We start from the raw sequence: 26,155 nt of genomic DNA, 5'->3' as shown, positions 1-26,155 counted from the left end.
TTCAATCACTTAGAATAAAACACATTGCAGCAGCAGAATGCTCATCACTTTCTAACCTCATCTATCCTGTCTAGTGTAACTACCTTCAGCTTATGACAAATAAGACTCGTCTGCTGCTGAGCATCTCTGACACATTTAAAGGGAAAAGAAAGACACTTAAGTTCACAGAACAGAACTGGGCAGTAGGCAGTCTTTGAGTAGGTTACTCCAACACACTGACATGACATACATTAAAAAAAATTTTTTTTGAAATATTAAAAAAAAAAATTAAAGGCAGCAGGCATCAAATAACCTGAAGCACAATTTTTATTTTCACCTAGAAAGAGGCAGTACTGGGAGCCACTTTTTGCAGTGGCTCTAATTTCTATGTTAAATTATAGTCCAAGCACAGCAAACCACAATATTCCATCCTTGAGCTGCAAAGCAACCACAATGGTAAGTGTAGATGGGAATATTTCATAAAATCATACAATCAACCAGGTTGGAAGAGACTTCCAACATCATCCAGTCCAAACTAGCATGGTCAACTAGACCATGGCACTAAGTGCCTCATCCAGTCTTTTCTTGAACACCATTCCAATGGCAAATCTTCGTGAAGAACGTCCTCCTAATATCAAGCCTAGACCTCCCCTGGCACAACTTCAGACTGTGTCCCCTTGTTCCATTGCTGGTTGCCTGGGAGAAGAAACTGACCCCCACTTGGCTACAACCTCCCTTCCCCAGGTTGAACACCCCCAGCTCCCTCAGCCTATCCTCACAGGGCTGTGCTCCAGGCCCCTCACCAGGTTCATCACTTTTCTATGGATACATTCCAGTACCTCAGCATCTCTCTTGAATTGAGGGCCCCAGAACTGGACACAGTACTCAGGGTGTGGCCTGACCAGTACTGAGTACAGGGGCAGAATAACCTTCCTTGTCCTGCTGGCCACACTGTTCCTGATCCAGACCAGGATGCCATTGGCTCCTGGCCACCTGGGCACACTGCTGGCTCATGTTCAGCTACTATCTACCAGTATGCCCAGGTCCCTTTCTGCTTGGCTGCTCCCCAGCCACTCTGTCCCTGGTCTGTAGCACTGCTTGGTGGTGTTGTGGCCACCGTGTAGAACCCTGCATTTAGCCTTATCGAATCTCATGCCATTGGCCTCTGCCCACCCATCCTGCCCATCAAGGTCCCTCTGCATTTGTCTCACTTGAATCTTTTTCTTCTGTGAAATAAGAGAAAGATAATTTGCATTCCATTTATCTCTCTTCAGAACTATTTGTTTTTTAATGCTCAGTTTTATCCAGTATTCCTTGCAAATGAAAAGCACAGTTTTTACCTTCTTTGAAATTCTATTCCTGGTATTTTACAGGAATCCAGATATTATGGTGGGAAGCATCCCACATGAGGTTTTTGCCACCTGTCTCTTCTCTATATGTTTACTTTCTCGTTACAGCTGAATTGAACCAAAGCCAGAATTATGCTCCTATTTCTTAAGGAAGAGCAAGTCTAATCACTACAATTTCACGTTCCACCAGCATGTTAATGCGGATTAGTTTTAATAACACATTTCCATTTGGGTAACTGCTTGTACAACAATGCACTGAAAGATCTTGCCTTCTGTTGTCTCACTTGCAGGTTTTTCATCCCAGCCAGGGGCTTGCTGAAGTTTTGTTTCCCTCATGCACAAGGCACGCATCAGTTGCAGTAACTCCTCTTCCTTCAGGCACCGCTAGCGATCTCTGAAGAGGGTTTCTTTCCTTACTACAACTATACCTTTGCTATGGGTTTTTCACCCACCTCCTCAGCCTCCAATACTGTCTCTGCAAAAAGACTACTTAAAGAAGGCTGGTGCAACACGCTTCTGACTGGCATTCACTGCCTGTTTAATGTGGCAGTCAAAGTACCGAGGACTAATTTTTTTTCCCTCCTGAGAAAGCTTAGATGCAACCTCTACACCTAGCACATCATCTTCCCAAAGAGTCAATCTTTTAGCACATCTATTTATACAGAAAAGAACTGCCTCGCAACTTGTCATTCACTGGCAGCTGAATTTCTTTTGCTCCCTTACTGGATAAGGAAAATGGTGTGGCACCCAGCCCTTCTACTCTTAGTCACCTGAAAATGGGGCCAGATTTACTTAGCTGGCCCACACTGTCACCCATCGGTGGAGAATCACTTGTCTAGCACCACCTTTCTCAATACACCAAAACTCACAAACTGTACAACCTCATCAATACAACTCTTATCTCTGTGCAAGATGCCACATGGAAAACAGGGGAAGTGAGTTAACTCTGTGGAAAGGATGAAGCAGAAGTAATTCCGGTGCTGATTAGAAGAGGGTTGTGACCAGCACCTTTCCTTCTTTTCTCTTCTCTTTCAAACAGAGACTCCAAATGCCATCCCAGTAAAGAGTGCAGTGTGACAGATACTGGAATCCATCAATGTACCAACAAAGTCTGGAGGGGGGATGTTTTTCCTAGGAGAGGGGCAAAGGATACATTACTAGAGTGTGTCTATGGCTCACATACTAAAAACACCACAGCCCTTATGCAACACTGCCAAAAATGCCAGGGTTCAAGCTCATGGAAAGAAAGGCTTAAAATGAGATTTTCTGTGGTGCTACAGTTTGTGAGGACTCACTCCCTACAAAACAGAAAGGCATGAGTGCTCTGGAAAGATGTATACTGCTCCACACAGCTGCTGTCCCAGTGACCTTGCCACAACTCAGCAGAGCTGTTCTGCATTCTGTAAGATGTCATTCTCATGAAATTAGCACTTTAATAACCTTGGCTGCAAGTACTCAGTGTGGCAAAGCATAACCACGTAGTCAGAACAAGCAATGCCTTCCAGGAAGCTATCAAAGCCGAGTCAGATCACAAAAATTTAAGGCATATCCTATGAGACATATACATGCAGTCTGCTAGAAGAACAGCAGGAGTGAAGAGATGTAACGCATTCAACAAATACCTCACCGAATAAATGTTTATAGCCAGTGGAGCAGGGGGTATCAGACTAAACAAATAAAGCCCTTGACACTGAGCTCTTCTGTCAAGACCCCAGTAATGAAAGTTAAGAGCTTTTTTAAAAGGTCATACAAGCAATCTAGAAAAAGACACCCACTGTTGTTTACAGTCCTGGACTGAGAAACAGCACTGCTTGCAGTCAGTCAGCATCTACCACAGCACTGAGGAACAGTAATCTAGATAAGGTATCAATCCAAATTAACCCTGTGCTATCTGAACTCTCCACCAACACCAATTTAACGGCTCCATTCCATTGCTCCCTCTCTAGCATGCTTTGTTATTAGGACTCGGGTTTGAGAATTTTTGAACTAACTACAGTAAAGCTGCCCTATCTTATTATCCAAAGCCTAACCCTGCAATGCTAAACTGAGCATCAATATAACACCCCACTCCTTAGGAGCATAAACATCAGAAGAAAAGGTCAAGTATTTTCATAATGGTTTGCTAGTGAGGGTCAAGGCCTGACCAAACTTGGTTTTGCCTCCAGCCTAGCAACAGTTTCTGTATTGTCCAAACTCTGCTATGCCTACTATTATTTTTAAATAATAGGCATCTTTCCTGCCTTCATTGAGACTTCTAACAAACAAACCACCAGGATCTGACTCAGAAAACTTCTGCATTAACATACTAGCACTTCTGCTTTCTGAAGACAATAATTTTATGCTATGGGAAACCTGCAGTTAACTGCAAACAAGCAATTAATGTAAAAATAGACAGCTTGGCATACTGAGCTGGTTCCCTTAATTATACCATGAGTCTTGAGAGAACCAAGAACTATGGACTGGATAATGCATGTCATTCATTGATTGGTCACAGCAAGCTCAGCTAGCCTGGTCTTCCACACCATTTCCTGGTTGTCTCCTGGTTATCAACAACAGCAACTACTCACCATCTTTCTGGAGATGAGCAGTTCAAAAGGAAGTGTAGGGCTCATTAACATATCTGTCCATACACTTAGATAATATCGACTTGTTTCTTAACAGATACGACAAAGCAAGTGGCAGCATTCAATTTCTCCTGGTTTGGCCTTCAATGTGAGGTAACATTACATTTAGCAATACATTTAATTCACACATCAACAAGAGACAGAGCTTTGCACTTTTTAATAACTCTAAATAGTTTAAAAGCACAAATGCTAAGTTCTCAACAATTTCTAACACAGAATATTAGAATTAGATGTACACATGAAGTAAATCAAAACCGTATTTTTCTCATAGACAAGCTAAAAAAGAATGTGTAAAACAAACAAACAAACACCAGTCAAAATTTAATCTGCAATATCCACAGAAATCTTTGTCAGGAAATTATCTTCATAAGATAGAATAAAAGAATGTAACAAAAAACATGAACATAACTAAAACAAAGGAGGCAATAAAAATGAATGACCAAACTGATGGCACAGGGAGAGGTGGCTGCTGACTCCTCACCCTACATGAGGTATGAGAACAATTAACTTCTGCAAGACCAGGACTGCAGTGAATCAGAGCATTTATTGTAACTCTGTGGTGACCACTTTTAGATGAAGAAACAGCCAGGTTCCATCCATAAGACTGTCTATGATGTCATCTCATCCACTAATAGAAACTACCTCATTTGGACACAGAAACAGCTCACTGAAATGAGCTTATGAAGAAAAAAAGACCTCAAATTATAGTTAACCTAATTTGGAGTTCATCAGAGCAGTATTTTCACCATTCATGAATGGTAACAGAAGATAAACCTACTGGCACAGGTAAAGCTCTTTCTGAAGTCATGCAGCTTCATGCTTTTTTCCCCTCTGCTGTCCAAGACACATTCACCACTCCTGCTTTCAAATATGCTGGGAATTCCCTGCTGAGCACTACCAACACCAGCCAAAATACACATTTTCTGCTGCACTGTATTTTAAAAGCATCTACCACAGAATGCCTCTGAAAGAACTACCACTTTGTACTCCAACATTTAATATTCAACAGTAAAGACCATGTTAAGTCAGAAAAAAATACTGAAGCTTATACAAAACTACATGACATACACATGAAAAGCAGAATTAAGTCAGACACACAGACATGTAAGAACACTCCCCTGTCTGCATGTTTCATTGCTGTGTTTTTTCGGTTTGTGACTGGTGTTGATCTTTAGCCATGACCAAGCAATCATTAGAGCTGTTGTGTAATGCTGCTGAGTGCGACAATAAATATACATTATTTCACAGAGTCATTGCCTACTGCCACACAACTAAGTCCTCCAGAGAAAACAACAAAACCTCCAAGTTCTGATATCAGGAAGAGCTGAGCAAGGACTGTGGAAGAAGGGGTTTTTAAGACAACATGAAATTCATGCTTTGGTCAGCTTCCAGGCAAATAGTCACAAAAATGCCTGTAAAGAAGTAAAGCAGGAAGACAAGACTGCAGGCAAGAAGCAAGAAAGAGAGGAAAGCATGTAATCCCATGAAGGTGCAAACCATAACATTTTTATTTACATGTATGTGTAAGCATGCCTACAGACAAGCCTAATCTTTCTTCAATGTCTTTAAAAAAAAGCATAAAAAGTATCAGACAGTAATTTAACACTTCGGGAAAAAATAGCTTTGTGACTCTACAGGAAGATTTACAACTATTTCAATCTAAATTCCTGCCAAATCACCACCATTAGTGACAAAACAGTATCAAGGCACTGTAACCAAGTCAAAATATTGGACAGTCAGTAACAAATCCTCAAGCCCACTTCTCTACTACAGAGTCAAGATACACTCACTCAGAGCAGTCACAAATTTGAGAATGTCACTGCTGTCTACAACTACCTGAAGGGAGGCTGTAGCCAGGTGGGGGTTGGTCTCTTCTCCCAGGCAACCAGCAACAGAACAAGGGGACAGAGTCTCAAGTTGTGCCAAGGGAGGTCTAGGCTGGATGTTAGGAGGAAGTTCTTGACAGAGAGAGTGATTGGTAGTGGAATGGGCTGCCCAGGGAGGTGGTGGAGTCACTTTCCCAGGAGGCATTCAGGAAAAGATTGGGTGAGGCACTTAGTGCCATGGTCTAGTTGACTGGACAGGGCTGGGTGCTAGGTTGGACTGGATGATGTTGGAGGTCTCTTCCAACCTGGTTGATTCTATTCTATTTTAAAACTACTGGGCACAACATTAGCTCATTCCACATTGTTAAACTGTATTGAATTTAAATGCCTCCAAACCTCACTAACAAAGACATAAGGCAATGTAGTACTGCCACCTCGTACCATTCCAGAATGTGTAAATTGTCAGATCTTGGACCTGAAAGCTATGAAATACAAAGGTCAGGCACATCAACACCACTGCATATCTGTATCTCTGCAGCTTACAGCCAAATGGAACAGCTGCTGCAAAACACTACGGCATCAATGAAGAAAGGAACTGATGTAATTCCAAACTAAGTCTTTAGGTCCAGACTGGATATCACCTACAAAATATTTCAATGCAGAGGCCTTCAGTCACAGAAGGTAGTCAAACTACACAGCTTATTCTTGTGGCAAAGAACACGGTTGCCAGCACCCCTTCTATCTGAGGGCTGGAGCCTCCGCACATGCATGTGGCTGGCAGCCTGTGCAGGCACAGCAGCTCTGATGCTTCCCCACAGCACCAGCTCCACCACAAATACTCAGATCAGCTACACACGCTGTTTTATGCCTCTGGCACGCGAGGAGGACGTGAGCAAGCCATCATCTAGGTATTGATGGTACTTCCATATGGAAGCATGACTATTCTTTGAGTGTTTTACCCCTTCTTCCTCTCTGCATCTAATTCCTTTCCTTCCAAAAGGGGCAAAGGGGACGGCATGCAATTAAAAGACAGGATGAAGAGCTTGAGGCTGATGCTGTACAGGATCAAAAACTTGCAAAAGTGATTTCTGTGTGCCAAGGGAAATCTTTACAGTGAGCAAGGATGTGAGAATCTTCAAGAGAGTCCTCCACCTTGCCCACAGCACAGCTTCAACTAAACTCCTCACACTTAGCCTTCCCATCCTGTCACAACCTCCTTTGCTCACACTTGCACTTTCACTCAAACCCTGTCCTACTAGAAGATAAGCACTAGCAAGTAGTATGAACCTTGAGCCCTTTCACACTGGTTCTACAATAGAAGGCAGGACATGGTACTGTCTCCACTGATCAGAGGCACAGGGTGCATTGCACAAGACCGAACCAGAAAGGAAGTAAAAGGGCATGAGTTACTTGTCAGAAAGGTAAAAAAACACAGGGGAAAAAAGGGTGCTCTGTTTTCCTTCTCCCTAAATGAGTAGGGTAAAATGTTTTTACAGTTCTTCCTGAATCCCCATATGATTTATTTCTGTTGCTACTTCTAAAAACCCTGCTTTTAATGGATTGCAGTGTTCCAGAATTTTACTCATCAAACTGAGTTTCAAGAACAGTGTCTGAATAGCATGTTAAACTCACAATTTCTGTCTGGGGCAGCATTTTTCAAGCTTTGCATCAACGTCCACTCCTCCAGGATCATTTTCACACTAGTCTGAGAGCCACCATGGGCAAGAGGAAAGCACATTCCCTGCAGAACACAGCCCAACAGAAGAAAGGAATGAGTAGCTTAGAGAGCAACTCAAAGTGAAGTGAAATTATATGGAGAAGAAAATTCTTCAATTAAGATAGCGATAGAATAAAATGTTGGCAGATCAATGGAAGCTTGCAAGAGCAGAGGAAGCCTGCGGCTGGAAGGATCAGCTGAACCTATTCTCACTAAGACAGCGCTGGACAGATTCAGTATCTTCCAGCTATCTTGGCTCCATGAGTCACTCTCTCCAACCCTCCAGCTTCCCAGCAATACCCCTGACCAACACCCCATATCCTATGCTTCAGGAACTACAATCAGATACACGAAAATGCCAACTATTCCATCCATGCATGGGCTGCGCTGGAGTTCAAATCCTGCACCCTTTCAAAACAGGCATTTTGTCTCATTCCTACCAACTGAAATGCCTGCCCTTCAAGTGCTGCTGTGTCCTCATGTTGGCTCAAAAAGTTACAAAAATCCAGAGGTGTCACAAGCAGGTTTTGTTCAAATAGACAACACAGCAGAACCCCTTGTCCAAGTGATTCAGCTTCCTGCTTTTCTTTGAACATGCCCAGTTTCACATTTCAAAGACCTGCAAGGAATATGAGTCACACCTGTCTGAGGATACCTGCTCACAGATCTTTCATCCTCCTTTTAATTAATGCAAGTTAAAAGAAAATATTTCTAGAATTCACAAACAGACTTATTTTAGACTGCTATTCTCCAAACAGGTATTTTGGTCTACAGAGGAAAAACCTACAAAAGCATTCCAGGTGGAAGGCTGCAACATGCCAGTTCTCAGCCTTTTTCTCTGCTCAGGGTGAAGCTCAGCTTCAAAGACACCACCATAACTTTGTGCACCACACAGTTATCAATGGCACTGCCTGCAACTCTTTCGTAGGCTAGAAGTCCTGCTGCCTCTGAATATCTAGCAGGGGTGATTTATTCACCGACCTAGAATATTACATGTAACACCTAACAACTTTTCCACGGTTGTTTCCCCAACTGCACAAACATAATCAGTTCACAAGGCTGCTGAAGGCAGCAGTTCTGCCATCTGTCTGCTTATTCCCACCTCACACTTGTGCAGGCACAAGTGTTTGTGAAGCCATGCAATCATCTAGAGGGAACCAAGCTCTGTGAAAAGTAACCAGGGGGGAAAAAAATATTATTAGATCATTTCTCAATCTGTAGAGCTGTGAATGCTGGCACAAGCACGGGAACAAGCAGCAAAGACAGCACCAGTTTTAATGGCAGCACTATTTGCAGAAGTCCATTGACATAACTTTTCACCAACTACATCCAAGAACCCTTAAGCACACATTTGAATTTCAGAAAAATACAATCATTTTGCTTAACCTGCTATTGTGTTCTTGTTCAAGTAAGAAGTAGAAGAAAGATGAAGTGATCTAATGGTTACTTAGAGGAATCAAAGTGCTAACTGGAAAACACTCCAGTGGCAAGACCTTCACCCCTGCCTCAGTTTCCTCCACTAATAAAACAGACATCAGCACTTATCTGCTCAACAAAACACTCTGCAATACAATTAAAAAACATAACAACACGGTACTACTGTCAGACACACAGACAGAGTTCATCTCCCTTACAGCAATGAAAGAGTGAAACAGCACAAAGCGGATGCTGCAACCTATAGCAGTCTGGGATGGAGAACAGACACAGGACAATGCAAAGCAAAATGGCTACTCAAAGCAGCAGTTCCTAAACAGTTGATTTCTACAAAAGGACAGACATGGATTTTACAAAAGACCTGGGTAAAGAAACTCACAGTGGAGTCTCCCTGCCCTCCTTTCATTATTGGTACTCTGACGTAATCACATAGGAGTTATGAAGAGCATATAGGGAAGACTTGCTGGGGTGGCAGGTTAAGTAGGAATCCACAGAGCTGGGTTGTCATGACAGCAGCTGAAAGTATGCAAGAGATGTATAGATCCTGGGCGTTAGAACAGCAAGGACTCCAAATAAGATCATTAATACATTACAGTATCTTCAGTACTGCGAAGCACACACATCCCATTTAATGAAACACGGACTGCATGATCACCATACGCGTTGGTGAGGGTGCATGAGAGTCTAGGAAGTCTAAGACACACATACAAAGACCTGTATTCACTAAGTACTGACAAAGTATGGGGTCTCATAGAGCTGACAGTCATGCCATACATAGGAGGGAACAAGCAACATGCACTCTGGTGGACCAATGCCCTCAAGTCTCAGCTGAAGCTTGGAAACTCACCACATGAGCTCCATCCCATTTGAAAGCAAAGTAAAACAGTGGAAACTTACATTTCAAAAGCCCCTTATGTTCACTTTGCATTCAAACACACTAGGGAGCATGCAGCGACTTAATAACTCATCCCAGATGAAAGGAAGTAACTTCCGGTAAGAGAGAAGTTACTCCCGAAGTGTCTGAACTCCTGCAATAGCACACCCAGTTCCCCGGCGCAGGCAGGCTGCAGGTGCGGACATGCTGGGCAACGCTATCCTGGCGGGTCACTCCCAAAGGCGGGAGGGCAGAGAGGTCAAGACAAACACTGAACAAGAGTGGCCAGGGATGGGAATGAAGCAGGCCCTTGGTGGACACTCTTGCACGGAGAAGGATGGGAGTAACAGGTGTCTATGTGATCTGTTCAAAACTCTGGGAGTTTAATGTGGTGGAGTACTCAGGGACTCGGGATGTCTAACGCTGGGTGATCTTCAGGCGTTGTTGCAAAGCAAGGACTCTGCATTTTGAGACCAGAGTAGTGTTACGAGTGCCTGGCACAGGGAACGTAACCGGTGCTGACAGATAGCACAACAGGTCTCTTATACTGGGTACTCACCATCCAACACTGGTGAAGCAGAGGCCCGACCTCATGCAGAACTGATGGACAGAGGCTGCTTAGTGAAGGGGTCCCAGTAAGAGCTACTGGTGGAATAAGCGTGGAGTAGTCTACTCAGACACCTCTGTACACAGGCAAGGAGCAGGGAAAGGGCACTGACACAGGGCATGGTGTGAAGCACCCGCAGCCAGGCGAAGTCAGGGCACCGTGGAGCCCAACACGATGTGCTCGCACAAAGGCAGAGGGCTCGAGGCAGGGCGCTGCAAGGGCAGGTACCACATGGCCCGGCCAGAAGTGTCAGAGAACGGGGAGAAGATGCCACTCGGGAAACGCGGGCACGCCGGGTCAAGCTGGACTCGGCAGGGTCTAACAGTGGCACCGGGCACCAGGGTGCTTCCCGAAGCGAACCGGGCTGGGGAGGACAAGGCAGGCCCCCAGGGCACACACCGGGGAGCCCGGCTGGCGCCCGCACAGCTGCGGGGCGGGGGCGCCCGCGGGCCAGGCCCCAGGACGGGCGAGCGGCGCGGGGCAAGCGAGGACAGGAGCCGGGCAGCGGCGGGGAAGGTGCTGTGCGAGGAGGCGGGTGCCGGCAGAGTGCCCAGCCGGAGGGGAACCGCTTGGGACGGGCGCACACGAGGCGCCCACGAGGGCGGGCTCGGGGCACGGCGGTCCAGAGCACGGCGGCGGCGATACTCACTAGGGGTCGTTGGTGAAGCGGGGGCTCCGCGGGGGCTGGTAGCCGTATAGGTGACAGTAGAGCACATCGAAGCAGAAGCAGCACATCTCGGCCGACACCACCATCTTCCTGCAGCCGGGCCCGCCAGAGCCGGCGCCGGGGGAGGAGAGCAGCGAGGCGGCGGCCGGCGGCGAGAGGCCGGCGGGGCCCCCGCCGCAGCTGGGCGGCAGCGGCGAGGAGAGAGCGCAGCCAGCGGCGCCCCCCGCCAGCGCCCCAAGGCCGTTGAGGCGCGGGCCCCCTGACGGGGGCAACGTCCCCGGCTCGCCCCCCGCCGCCGCCGCCCCGCCGCAGTGGGAGCTGTTGCTGCCACCTCCCGCGCCGGCCGAGCCCGAGGGAGGGGAACTGGAGAGTTTCTGCTTCTTCACCCCGCAGCAACCCGCCGCCATCTTGGAGCCGTCTCCCCCCACGCAGCGCTTCCGACCCATGGCGGGGGGGCCGGCCGACCGGCCGGGGGACGTGCGGCGGCCCGCTCCGCCTCCTGCCGGGCCCGCTCCGCCTGCAACGGGGAGGGGGCGGGAGAGGCGGCGGGAGAGGGGGAAGAATGAATGGGGAGCAGGAGAGAGAGGAAGATGAAGAGGGAGAGAGACAGAGAGAGCTGTGTTAGCGCGATCCGGTGAGTGGCCCCGGCTGGCAGGGCCGGGTTGAGGGGGCAGCGCGGCCCGCAGGTGTGGCGGCCGCGGCGGGGCCTGTCAGCCTTTCCCCTCCTCTCCACACACCGAGCCACCCCTTTCGCCTTCCCCCCCGTGCTTTTTCTCCTCCTTCTGCCAGGGAAGTGGAGCAACTCCACCCCGTGTACTGAAAAAAAGGATAAAATGAAATAAAACCCACAACCCCTAGCTCCACAGGAGCCGCACGGCAGAAGCAAAGCCCTTGAGATGGTTAAAAACACCCCGCTAAATAATTCAAGTGACCTGAGATGCCTTTCTCTTGGGAAGAGAAGGGAGGGGGAAAAGTGTTGGAGTCGACAGGCTGGCAGCCTGGAGAGAGTGCTTGGATGCACCTATTAAACATTCAATCCTGGTGGCTAAAAGCCATGGGCTTTATGTAAAAATATATCTCTTTTGTAGTTAGAGCTTTGGCAATCACGCCGTAAGTAGCACCTCAGAGCACAGCAGCTGTGACCTCCTGAGACCATGGCCCTAGGTGCCTGCAGCACACACAGGCTTCCTCACTGCGAGACCTCTACGGAGTCCAGAGGGAAAAAGACAGGAGTCTCTGCACTGCTTCAGTCATCTGAAATTAAGCTTGCCAAGGTATGCTGGTAGGAAGGGAAATGTGTTTTAGCCTCTCGTACAGATAATCTGTATGCATGAAGAGACTTGCAAAGGGCCACAGAGTGTGTGTGTTAATTTAGGAAATAACGCCTCACCAGTCAGGGCTATGCAGCTATCTCTGGCATGGGATGGAACAGCTGTTTTACACAGGATAGCAACAATACAATATCAAGGAAGGCAAGGGAGTGAGAATGGCTACAAAAAAATTAAAGTACTATCACAAGTTTACAGACAATTGACATTATCCAAGCTAAAATGTAGTCTACAAGAAGTTTTCATAGTCACAAGCTTCTTAAGAGATTCAGTTTTATATTCCATATTGGAAATGGTTTCTCCAGTATCCTCATGGTCCTAATTCTGGAACTATCATGGTTTTGAAGAGTAAATCTCAAGTTATTAGAGCTCTAATACAAGTGGGTTAAAAAGCCTTTTGAAGGTTTCTGTCCAAATACAGGCCTAAGCTTCTCTTGCTTTGACTGTGAATCATTGACTTAGATAATGCAGAGAGTAATAGCAAACAGAAAGGAGAATAATTAAATGGTGTAAAAGAATCTCTTCCACTGTTACTGTTTATGTTTGGAGATGGCAAATACTTGAAGGGAACCCAGTTCCTCTCTCAAACAACTTTCAAGTTTCTCTCAAAACAAAGGCAGTGTTTTCCACCTAGGGGATTCATTTGTTTAAAACCAGTTAGCAGTGACACCTTCTGTTGCTTTTGGGAAAATAGTTTCTCCAGGTATTGAATTCTGGCGTTTTCTATGTTTTTAACCACCCTGCATTATTGAGCACCAACATTTACAAAAAACATCAATTAACTGAATAAGATTACAGTATAGACACAAATATAAATCCTTCACTCCACTGTGACAGATTATTTGTAAGGTTTGTATTAAGTCTCAGAGCTAGGAGCTCAGAGCTACTGCATATCCTTATGCAGTATCAAGACTACTGCTAGTGCACAGCCATTTTTTTAGTTTATATTGCATTTCAGTGATCCCTGACAGAAAATATAAATTGAATATATTGCCTTACTTTATTCACCTCTACAGATGTTCTTTGCTGTATTTACCTAGAGTTGTGCTCCTATTTTACCTCACTGCAGTGTAATGTAAACTTATCTCTGTGTTATAAAGACAATAGCAAAATACACAAGCCCAATTGTGGAAATTATTTTTTAGTGGAATCAGGAAGACACAGTTGTATTATCAAATACTCTTGTCAGTTTCTCAAAGTGGACAGAAGTGCAGACTCACAGAACACTTTTTATAGCTCAATGGAAAATTTCCATCTATATTTGAAGAAGAGTTTGTTCTTTGGCTAAGACGGCTTAAGTTAACTGCAGCATCTGTTTCATTGGCCCTTTGCTCAGTCTCAAGGACCTCTACATTTCTCATTACCCTGAATATGTTAAGTTCCTTCAGATATATAGTACTTCTGTATTTTGCTAACTGTAGCACGTTTTCTCCTGTTGGCTGATGACTGTGCTGGGCCTCACAGGCAGTCAAATGTACTAAGTGAACTCAATATAAAACCCACACTGAACAGAACAAGCAGAGTCAGTATGGTTGTGCAATTAGATCAGCTTAATTTAGGTGTGATGTAGATCTCCTTTATGACTCCAGATGTTTAGCACTATTGCTCACCTCAAGCCCTAAAGCCTCAGTGATTTAGAATTGTTACTTGTCACAAATGAGAGACTGAATTTTATAATTAATTAAAAAATCACAATTTGTGATTCTTGAAGAGCTGTTAGAGAACCAACAGTATGAAAACCAGAATTATTTGCAGAAATATATTTCTCATTGATCCAAAGCTGCTCTTGGATTGCCTTTCTTAAAAAAATCAGAATGGCTAATATCTGGGGAAAATGATATCTTAACAGACATGGTCCAGTTCTTTTTGAATCTGAGGCAGAATTTACATTGACTGTAGGAGAAGTCAGATTGTTCTCAGTGTAGGCCATAAGATTTATGTTCTTAGTATCTTATAATCTAATTACGAGACAAGAACAACCAGATCAAGGAAACAATGAGCCAAAATTGGGCTTCATCAGTAAGCAGGAGTGATATAATCCTCGCCTTTTTAGTATCAATTCTTTTAATAGGCACTGTGACAGGTGAGGGATTTAAAAGGGTACTTAAAATAGCACATTTAGTCTGTGGCTCCATGTGCATTTCTGCAATAGTAATGTTGGTTTAAGCAGCTCTACCTCAGTTAATTGTTCTCTTTCCTGTCCCACCCATTCTGTTGTGTTCATGCAGCTGTTTGTGCAGATGTGAGGCAGAAGATCAAACTGAAAACTAGTTATTGTTTTCCTTTGACTATTTTTCAGCCAAATCAGTTCTCCAATCTGGCTTATTGGAGGGCTGCACAAAAATCAGTATTGGCTTATTGGAGTAGCCGTACAAAATTGCGAGTTAATAGTTTGGTCAGCTTAAACAGTACTGGTGAAAAATGGGAAGACAAAGCAAATGTCATTTCACATATTTATGGGAAAACTGTCAGAAATCACAGAAGTGTCTGAATTTTAAATAACAGGTGAAGAAAAACAATTGAGGAAAGATAGGAAATACTACAGGGTGGATAAAAGACCTTGAAAGTGAAGGGAAGTAGTTTATGCTTGAGACTGTAGAAAAATCAGAGCTAGAGAATGAAAGAAAAGGAACCTAAAAGGCCCTCTTAGCAAAATATGTCACTTCTCACTTTCTCAGAACTAAAGGAAGCTAAAGTCAGCACATCTGTGAAGATGTCAGTTATTTTTCTAGTTAGTTACTACTCTAGATAGAGCCTGTACTTCTCATATTCAAAGGTTAAATTCTATCTTTGTGTCTTCCCTTCATGGTGATCTTTTTTGAATGGGCCTGCCATAAACTGGAAAGTTTGCATGCTGAGAATTCCTTTGGTCTGAGGATTTTCCACCCGTGGTGGAGACAGTCTAGACAGCTCTTCCCTTGCCCTGCAGCATACAAGGCATTATGGGTGTAGCAGGGGAGAAAGTGAATTTGCCTGTGTTGCTTTCTCACATTATTGCCAAACTGGTCTATCACGTTCTTGAGGCTCATGTGAGTGTTCTTGAGTATATTCTGCTTAGGCAGAATAGTTTCTGTTTCTCATTTAGTGTGTTCTTTGTCCCCAGAAGAAATTAGATGCACCTTGGAATCTAGGCTGTAAGTGTGCACAAAATCCAATAAAGTTAATGCAAGTTAACTTGCACATGTCTGAGAACGGTAATTGTTCCTACCCATTAGAGGCCATATCCTGTCATTGTTCCATATATCAAGCCTCTATTGAAGTCTCTACTAAAAAATCTTGTACAAAAAGTCATCTCAGGATGTGATACCAGGCAGCAGACAAAAGGTCCTCACATGTTGTGTTACTGGAATCCTGGCCCTGTTTCATATTCTGAGCTATGTTATAATTTCACCATACTGTAATACAATCTGTGTTATTTTAAAATTAACATTGTTTTACAGACACTTTTTTCCTCTCAAGGAAATTTAGGGTTTGGTCCTGTTAAGCCATCTGTGCATGGAGCTTGCACTACAAAACTGGACATTGCTTTGGTAAAAAAAGAAACCACAATAAAACACCCAAAACAAAATGCCCCCACCAAAAGACACCCCCCCTCCCAAACAAATAAATAAGAAAAACTCCAAACCATTGCATACTCTAAAATGTTATTTTTCAAACTAAGTATCTTAGATTGGAGAGTTTGGTAACTAGATGTAAAAACATTAAATGTGTCAGTGGCATCAGAGAACTTATTTAATTAAAAACCTAAGGATCAAAGGACTTGCAATAAATGAAAGGTGAGGCTAGTAGGAGCCTTTTAATGGAATTCTTTTCTCTTAATTCAGTGAGTTGGAATTTCCTCAAATACTATGTTAATGCAGTATCTATCCTTTTTAAATATATTTTTCCATTGTACAGTGGTAAAAGAAGATGTAGCTTATGTAGTCATATTCTCAGTATGAATTCACCATGGTTTCATTGAGGTCAGCAGAGCTACAGTGATTTATGCTAGCTGATACATTAATAATAAGCCTTAGGACATATTTTTTGACATTGCTGTTTGTAGTTGGTCTCCTTCATAAAATGTTTTCCACTACTGTACAGTAACCATGTTTGCTAACAACATTCCTCCTTTTTGACCAGTCTGAGGTGCTAGTTTGAAGTTAATATATTTAGAAGAATATGTAGGTGTCTGTTTATCCAGTGCAGTTGTACAGCAATCCCTAGTGAAACCCATGAACAATCTAATGGGACACAACAATTGAGGTGTATTAGGAAAAAAAAATTAAACCTTAATTTCCAAAGGAATGAGTAAGCTATGTGGGTGGTATGCAGTTGCTGAGAATTAAAATCTGGTCAGGGCACTGCAATTACATGCCTGTTTGTTTCTAAGAATTGCACTAGATCTTTAACCATCCCAAGTGGTCAGCATGTGATTTACTATTTCATTTTAAAATACCAAAAATTAAATTTTCATGTAATTTTAGTTAATGCAAGGAGCAGACATTTCAGCAAAGAGGGGAATGTTAGCAATGTTAATTGATTAGGATGACAGAATGCTTCCATGTAAGGAAGCTAACAGGCATAAATTTTCATCTTCCTTTTGACATATATGACTGTGTTGAGCTTCCTTTTTCTAGGTCTTATTTAATTTTCTTGTGAAATTATTTAATTTCTTATATTTCCTGCTTTTGTTGTCATTCTGCACATGTTATGTAGCTTTTGGTGCAAAGGAATTCCACCTCTATGTCTCTAGTGATCAGTTCTGAACTTCAGTTCATGCTCTCTAGCTCTGGTATTTTACACTGCTCAGACAGCGTTGAAGCTGGCATCTGTCTTCCTTTCAGAGAAGTGAGATACACTTTTCTCCAAAGACTGAATAACTTTTTTCTTTAACCTTTGTGAGCTGAAAAAAAATCAGTGAATCCTTCTGCTTGCCCTTTACCATTCTCACTCACTTCTATAAAAGAACCTGTTAATCTTAAGACAGACAAAAATTGCTTCCACCGTTCCAGGTGGGACCATCTAATCACTTTATATTGGGTGGTTTTAGTCATACCTCATGAAATATTTTGGCTACTGTTTTGAAAGAGCAGTCATTAGCTGCATTAGACTATTGCAACTTATAAAAAATGCATGTCAGTCATAAGTACTTCTCCTTCTTCAGTATGTAACATATTATTATCAAATGTATTGTTTTTTTTTTCCCCTAGAAGTATTAGCATTCTTTATACTCAATGCCTAAATTACTTAACCTTATCTGTTACAGTGCTTCTGCTCTGTAGCGGTCATCCTGAATGTCATGTCAATCCTCCTTTCTGTGACTAGCTTTATAAAATCATGCTTTATGCCACTTTCTTGCACTTACCTTTCTCTTTTCCTGCTCAAAGGAAAAATTACATGTGCTAGTGTATTGCCATAAAGGTCATGGTGCTTCAGCATTATCAACCTCTAGCTGCTAAAAGCACTACATTCATTGTCTTATAAGAGCCTAGAGATATAAATAGAATGTTAATTAATAGCAGATGTTGCCCTTTGTGGTGAAAAGCCAGCAGAGTCCCAGCAAAACCCTTCTCATTGCAGCAGTTAGTTTCATCGTCGGCCCTTTGTGAGTGCAGCCTCAGTAAGGCTGCGCCTCACAGTGCTTTGGAGTCACGTCTCACCCTCACTCCTATCTGCTTTTACCTGTTCAGTCCTGCAGATTCTTCTGGATTTTTTTGTCTTTTGAGTGTGGCAGCAAAAGCCAAACAACTCATGTGCACTGCATCCTCAAGGCTTTAGACAAGACTAATAAGCCTGAACCTCAAGTCCAGCAAGTTTCTGAATCAAATAGAATCTGTAAGAATTGGTAACATTCAGTACCTCACTTATTCATAGTTACTTACTCATTAGTTTTATCTCTTCCTTTCTGTAGAATTCATGTTCTCTGGCATGATATTTTCTAATAGACTTTCTATTGCAGAAGTCAGTTCTCCTTTCAGACATGTATAAATCAAATTACTCCAGTGAAGTCAATAGAATTTCTCCATTATGAAATGATGAGTTCCAAATCAGGCCTTTCAAACATGTGGGTTCTCTTGTAAATGGGTTAATATTTTGTCTGTTCCTAGGTCTCCTGAGCTTTCCTCTGCTTTCAAGGAAACTGATATAGATACACATCGTAACATAATTTTCAGTAAACAAAACTGTATGTCTTCTATTTTTCTTATCTCATAGATTTGTATTCTCATTCTAGGGAAGGGCCTTCAGACTGCCCAATGGAGGTGATAATTTTGGTTGCTGTTATTTCATGTATAAAAACCTCATTATAATAATTTTCAGTAAAAAGCAACTGATAAGTGTGCAAGCTTTAACAAAGTTTTGCTCAGTTCTTGGCACAGTAGCATTAGACTTTTTCTTCACTCTTCCTTTAATTCACTATTTCTGGCATCCCTATTTTCGCAATACCTATATAACTGAGTCCCTCCCATCTGACACTGCAGCAGTTAGACAGGCCTTTTGTTTTTAACATGATCATTATTTAAATTACAAGACATGAAGTTGCAGTCTGTGACATATAGAAGTATTTGCGACCATCAAAGCTTGCATCTGACCATTTCCATGCTGAGAAAAAGTTACTGAGTTAAAAACATATCCTCCTGTTACTTCACTTGAAAAAAATGTCCTTTCCCAGTGTATTTTAAACCAAGCTATAGTGATATTAATCTAGTGGTTCTGACTGCAAATAGGATTCTGGGTTTGTTACCATCTCCCTTAGAAATATGTCTTTATAATAATTCGTTCGTTTTGGTTAGCATTTCTAAAGGGCATGTCAAGACTGGAAAAGTCACTGTGACATACTTGAGAAGAACCCTGACACAGCCTCACAGTTCTAAGGAACTGGTACTGAAATATTTCAGGGCTATCATGGTAAAGCTAAGTCCTTACAGTTTTGATTAGGGAGTTAGAGGAATTTTGAAAGTAACTTAATAATGCCCCCCATGTATTTAACTCTCTGAAAAAATCACAACACACACAGAGAAAAAAATCAAAGTCCGAATTCTCTGTTTTCCTCTTACAGGATCACAGAATGTCAGGGGTTGGAAGGGACCCAAAGAGATCATTGAGTCCAACACCCCTGCCAGAGCAGGACCATACAGTCTAGCTCAGGTCATAGAGGAACACATCCAGACAGGCCTTGAAAGTCTCTAGAGAAGCAGACTCCACAACCTCTCTGGAGAGCCTGTTCCAGTGTTCTGTGACCCTTACAGTCAAGAAGTTCCCGTTGTGTTGAAGTGGAACCCCCTGTGGTGCAGCTTATATCCATTGCTCCATGTCTGTCCCCTGCTCCTGACCCCCTGCCCTCAGATATTTATAAACATTTATTAAATCCCCTCTTAGTCTTCTCCAGATGAAAAAGCCCCAGGTCCCTCAGCCTCTCCTCATAAGGCATTGTTCTAGTCCTCTAATCCTCTTAGCCCTTCGCTGGACCCTCTCCAACAGATCCCTGTCCCTCTCAAACTGGGGAGCCCAAAACTGAACACAGTACTCAAAATGAGGTCTCACCCTCCCTTGATCTGCTGGACACACTCTTCTGAATACACTCCAGGATCCCATTGGCCTTCTTGGCCACAGGGGTACATTGCTGTCCTATGGTTAACTTGTTATCCACCATCACTCCTAGGTCCCTATCCACAGGGCTGCTCTCCAGCAGATCCCCTCCCAGCCTGGACTGGTGCAGTTTTTGGTTGGTTTGTGTTTATTTTCACAGGTCAAAGTCCCACTGTCCAATGTCATCGTATTCAAATCCTTTGGTGACCTGTATCACACCTCTACATTTTCTCTTGCAGCAGAACAGCTGCATGAAAACCTGTGATCACCTCATGAATACCGAAGATGTGTCTTTCATTGAACTATCATTAGGCATTACATATTGGGGTACAGTTTGTGTTTTTAGATGCATGAGGTGCAAGCATGTGTGCTTACAGTTTAAAATACTAGCTCGTGATAATCTCGTTCATTGCATTTTAAATAGAAGGCTTGGAGCTTACCAAATCTACTTATAACTGTTTCTAAAGCTACCCTTACTTTATACCTAGTTCTTTACCCGGTTAAATCAGAACTGAAACTTATCAAAGAAATAGGTTACAGTTGCCCTTTGATGAACAATTACTAAGCATTACATGTTCAGAGTGAAAAATGGAGAGCGTTTTACTTTATGAGACCACTAACTAATAGTGAATTAGAATAAAACTCCTGTGGGAGCACATTTGACATTCACATGAATAACAGATGAGTTCATTATGATCCCCTGCTTATAAAAAGAATGGCAAATGAATTCATAATTATTGAGCATTTAAAAATAACACATTCCCCCAAAAGATAAAATTCTACATTAAACACTCCGCTGTAGTTCAGCTGCAGGGCTTTGAAGGACCTGAAATGGTAGTGCAGCATACTACTGAAACTGAATGGCAGACTGATGATCTGGTCATTTGCCACATTCTTTAACTGCTTGGTAGCCAAAGTAATGAAGATTCATATTCTATTTAATGCTTGTGAATTAATTGTGAATTTTTTAGATTAATCTTGCTTCCAAAGCAGAGAATGAAGATTAGATATATGGTGCATGAGAGGATTATGCTGGGCATATGTATAAAGACGAAGATTACAGCACATATGGCTACTGACATGTCCTCATGTTATAAGTGCCTGTGGGCATCTCATTTGAAATATATATTAGAGCTGGATTGCAGGGCTTTTGTGTTGATGGCTATGTGGTTGTATCTATGACATTCAGAACTGTTATTTTTCTGGAAGTGACATTCTCAAATACTTGCCAAGCTGTCATATTAGCATAGTGCTCACAGACTGACAGGAGACAGCCCTTCCATGCGTTGTAACCTCTGTCCTGTGGTGACACTAAGAGAAAAAGGGTAGCAAAGATTGCCTTGTCTGACAGGCAGAGAGGGAAGTAAGAGATGCCAAGAACAAAGTTCAGACAACAACACAGAGGAGGTGAAGGGGAATAAGGAAAATCCTTTTCTTTGAACTATCTGCACCAAGGCCAGAAACAGAAAAGGGATCAGAAGGAGATCAAATTAAGATTGTTTTAAGTACTGTCAGGACCTAGATGTGTAGAACTTTTGTCTTCCCAAATCTTACACGTGAATTTGATAGCCTTTATGAGGGTGGAGTGAAGAAGGTTGAGATTTTTTTGTATGAATTCTGATCCCATGAGTAGTTTTTCTTGGTTATCTAAGGAATAGAGAGGTAATGCCATATGTGACTTCTGTATTCCTCTTGCCAGTAGAGAGATAAGGAGATGTGTGCAAGACCTTGTGTGCATATAAAGTCCCATTGCTAATATGTTTTCCTGAGTTCTCTTCTCTTTAGCAACAGCTTAGGCTCTATGTTGCCATCAGCTATGTTGTCATACTGATATCAGAAGGAAAATGTGATCATGCTTCTATATCAGTGAGAGATCTAAAGCTGCAGTCCATCATGAAGTAGACTGTAAGATCAACTTAGCTGGTGTACTTGAGGAAAAGGACTGTAAAAGCAAACAAATGTAGAGTAGGAAGTAGAGAGAGAAGAGTCTCAGGATTGCAGAGGGTGAGGGCTGTGCTGTACAGTCATGGTCACAAAGATTAGAAATTGACTGTCACCAGACACAGAATTCAGTAACATGATAGCATACTTTTCTACTTAAATAGTTTGGAAAAATAAATCAAAATACCAGAAAGCCATCTGTGCTATACAAAGTTTGTGAATTATTTAAGAAACTGTTAGGTGAATATAAACTTATTTCCTTCTGGTTCAGAACAAGACTCACCAGGTGGGCTTTAGGGGTTGCATAGTTCTTCATAGTGGAAGAATCTGATTTATACACTGCTGAATTACATTGCTTGTAATTTTAACTGTCTGTTTGCATTATCTGATTTAACTTTGACTCTGGTGGGTAAAAGTTTGGATGCGCATCCAGACAACTCAGTCTGACCTGATGCTTCAGAGAGAGGTGAAAAATGCCCAAGCCTAAATCCAATAGATAAAACTAATCATTTATCAGGGTGCATCGTTTATAATGGTGCATCAGGGAAACAAACTCCTTCCTGAGTCCTGTGGATTGCTGGCTGAAGTATGTGGTTTGATTACACTTCTGTCTTAATGCAAAGTTTCAGTTATAATGGGTCCCGTGAGGACAGTGCAGGAAACCTGTGATGTATGAAGAGAGTGGTAGGAACTGCTGTGTTTATCCATTCACAGATTCCAAGAACAAGGGCATAATAATAACTGTTTGTATGCATATTCTTTTTTTTTTCTTCCTCCCCAGAAAGATAATTAAAAGTTTGGAGATTTGTTTGGGGCTTGTTTTGCAAAGCTGATACATTATTAATGCATTTCTTGTGAAACTTCTAAAGTTTCTGTTTTAAAACATTTAACATCTGCTGGGAGGATAGTGACTTGTTTATACAGCCTTTAATGTTACAATATATGTATGGTTGCCAATATTTGAAGTAATTATTAGTGTAAACAAGTGCATGAGGACAGAAGTGCTTTGCTAGCTCTTCAGCTGATGGCAGTGGAAAATGTCTGTACTTTCTACTTACCAAAATGTGATGGTGTTATCTTACTATACCCACTTAGAAGTTAGGACATCAAAACGTAGTCTACTTTTAAAATATGGGGTAAGACACTAAGGTCAGTGTCACATAATCACTGGTCATCAGCATCTCAACCATATACTTTCTCAGCAAGGCCACTGCTGGTCATCATCCAGTATCAGTGTGCAAAATGTTATCATGAGAAACACTATCAGATAGCTTCCTGTCCATTACCAAAACATTAGATTCCAAGTTAAGTTATTTCAGTGTTTGCTTTTAAATTGCTGGGTGGAAGAGGGTGTCCTGTTGCATTGGCCTTCTGTGGAAAAAGGGAATACGCTCCACAAAGCTTGGTGACTTGACAAAATCAGACAATTGTAGTCACTAAGATTCCTTTTGGAAAATTAGGAAAGTAAAAGTGTTAGAAAGGAATTAAGACTTGGAATAGATGAGTCCTGACTAAGCGAATCAGTGGATCAGCCATCTCTGAGTAGGAAGGGAAAAATTTGTACAAGATTTACTTTATTTTTTAAGGGAAACAGATATAATTGTCAGGAGATTTGAACATTTTATATTAGGATTAAAGTATTGGCTTCAGAATGTGCTTACAGTAAGACAAATCTCACTCTGCATCACCTCAATTTGTGATATGATGTCTTGCAGCAGACAGCAAAACATGTTTGTTCAAACTCTTACGAAACAATAATTATAGCAAGTAAAGGCAATTGGCAGTGATTGAAATACTAATAATACACTGCTTTTCAAACAGTTGTTTAAAGTGACCTTAGCCTGTTATTTTACTGCTAGGGAACAAACCTCTCTCAAATTGCATTTGTCTACCCCTGAAACGCACTGTGAGGATACACTACCCAAATTAAGGCTAATTGCTAATAATTTATTCACCAGAAGGTTTGTTATTATCAGCTTTGTTTATGTGAAACAGAAATTTAAAAATAGTTTCTTTTCTTGCAAACTGCTGTGCAGATTTCATCTGCTCTTATTAGATGTCATTATCTAATAGGAACTATACACGATGCCTCTCAGAACAAGGAATAAAGAAAACCAAATATAATTTAGGTCTCAAATACATTTTTGGAGTTTAGTTGGCAGAATGCTATTTATATATTTGCTAAATCTGTAATGTGTGTTCTAATCTTTATGTTCTACTTCCAAGTAGTTACCAAAAAAAAAAAAAATCATGGCAAGAAAGGCCTAAAGCTTGTGAGCATCATGTGTATGTGCCACATATTTAGCAGAAAACGTGTACAGAATGGGTTTTTTTTCTTTAATTTAATTTTTTTTCATCACCTCATCTTATGTCCCAGTGCTTTTGACTCTCTGATTCAAAATGTCAAGAATCATTGGTTTGGGCTGGAAGGAACCTTAAAGATCATCTATTTCCACCCCACTGCGATGGGCAGGGACACCTCCTACTAGACCAGGTTGCTCAAGGGCCCATCCAACCTGGCTTTGAACGTTTCCAGACTTGGAGCCTCCACAGCTTCTCTGGACAACCTGTTCCAGTGCCTCACCAACCTCATGGAGAAGAATTTCCTCATATATCTGATCTAAATCTAAGAACTGGGAGATAGGTCCCTCAGCAAAACATACATATCCACTGCAATCTCTACACTCGTATTGAATAATGTAAAATCACATCTTAGCTCTTGTGAGGATGTGCTGCATGAATTTTCAAAGAGATTACACTATTATACTAAGAACTATTCCTTTTAGCTACAATTTCTATAATTACCTTTTCTTTTACAAGTTACATCACTGATTTGCAGTTGTATTTATTTCAAAAGATGAGAAAGTCTCTTAAATAAGTGGTAATTTTACTTAGCTAATGTAAAAGAATAAAAAAGATAAAACCTCTTCATCATAAAGTTCAAGCTACTCGATGGCCTTTGGTTGTAAGCCTTTCTTTGTCCAGATTGTTGCCCTTTCTTAGTGCTAGGGAATGCACAAAATGCTACTCATAGCCAACAGACAGGATGAGTAGAATCCAATTAATTCCTTATCCACTGTAATACAGGAATTATAGTCACTATATGATTAGAATCCAGCTGTATATATCATTATATATTTTAACCTAGGAACACATTTGAATGTCTTATTTATGGGCTTGCACATCACTGTCTGTTCACCAGTGGTACAGGAGAATGTGGGTTTATGTTAGTTTACAATGAATTTGTCCTTGCTTGCAAGGATGGGAAATGTGCAGTGCAACACTCACTGCAAGAGAATTTTAAAATCCAAGTAATTTATTTTAGTAGGCTGGTTGGAAACATTTTCTCTCTGTTTTCATTCTGGCAGATTTTTACTGATTTTCCTTCTCTATGAAAACTAAATGCAGAGGTTTAATGTCTTAGATCGTGTTCCTTCAAGCACCTGCATGTATACCTCTACATGTTAAACACTCAGTAACTACACTGCCTGTTTTCAAAGCATGGAGGAAATGGACATTCCTTTTCCAGAGGAAATGATTGTAGGGTTTTGATTCTATTTGGTTGTTACTTTGCAAAGATAATTGCTTAGAGTTTTATCCAAAGATTTTGGAAATCAGTGGAAAGGCTTTGGATTGAGGTCTCAGGGTGGAAGAATAGATTCTTCCGTGTCAGAGCCAGCTGAAAAAGAAGGGGGAAAGTTTGTAGTTGTTCATAGTTCAGCTATGCATGGTTGATCTGAGCATGGGTTAGAGATATTTAGTGGCAGTATGAGAGTGAAGATCAGAGCATGGAATTCTACCGTAACCATTCCATTTTTCCATCATCGTTATGCCAGGACAAGTGTGAAGTGGTAGATGCAGGAGCCAAACCAAACATTTTCCTTCCTCTGGCAAGCTGCAAGTGCAGTCTGTCCTGTACTGCCTAAACTGTGCAACCTGGATAGATGTGGTGCCCACCTGAGCAGAGAGCCAGCTCCTGGGCGGTTAGCCTTGGTGGTGGTAACCCTTCCCAAGGCCTGTGTGAAGGGCTGCAGAAGGGCAGAGCTCCTCCTGCTGTTCAAGTCCCTTTATTGCCAAACACTGTCAGAGCCTGGTACAAACCAGCGCTGCATGTCAGTGCCTATGCTGCATAACTTCTAGTTGACTGGAGAGATAAAAATAATCCCTGACATAAATCAACTTCATTCTGCCTCAGGACGTGATTTAAATACCTTCTCCTGGGTGTTCTTCCCTCTTTATA

General features: G+C 42.1%; 1 protein-coding gene across 5 annotated transcripts in view; it reads right to left on the bottom strand.

The window, feature by feature from the left end:
• Positions 1-26,155, bottom strand: part of AMMECR1 (AMMECR nuclear protein 1) — a 104,915-nt gene that overhangs the window by 66,860 nt on the left and 11,900 nt on the right. For 3 of the 5 annotated variants that reach the window (XM_064159421.1, XM_064159423.1, XM_064159424.1), the window contains exon 2: positions 11,060-11,594. In XM_064159421.1, the coding sequence (XP_064015491.1) occupies positions 11,060-11,594 (535 nt within the window). Of the gene's footprint in view, positions 1-11,059; positions 11,595-11,814; positions 11,855-12,009; positions 12,108-26,155 lie in introns of those variants that run through there. The other 2 variants (XM_064159422.1, XM_064159426.1) reach the window with 2 other exon arrangements.

This window comes from Pogoniulus pusillus, chromosome 19 (assembly GCF_015220805.1).
Source record: "Pogoniulus pusillus isolate bPogPus1 chromosome 19, bPogPus1.pri, whole genome shotgun sequence".
Classification (NCBI taxonomy): domain Eukaryota; kingdom Metazoa; phylum Chordata; class Aves; order Piciformes; family Lybiidae; genus Pogoniulus; species Pogoniulus pusillus.
The sequence above is the reverse complement of the archived record's forward strand: the minus strand, read 5'-3'. Positions and strand labels throughout refer to the sequence as shown.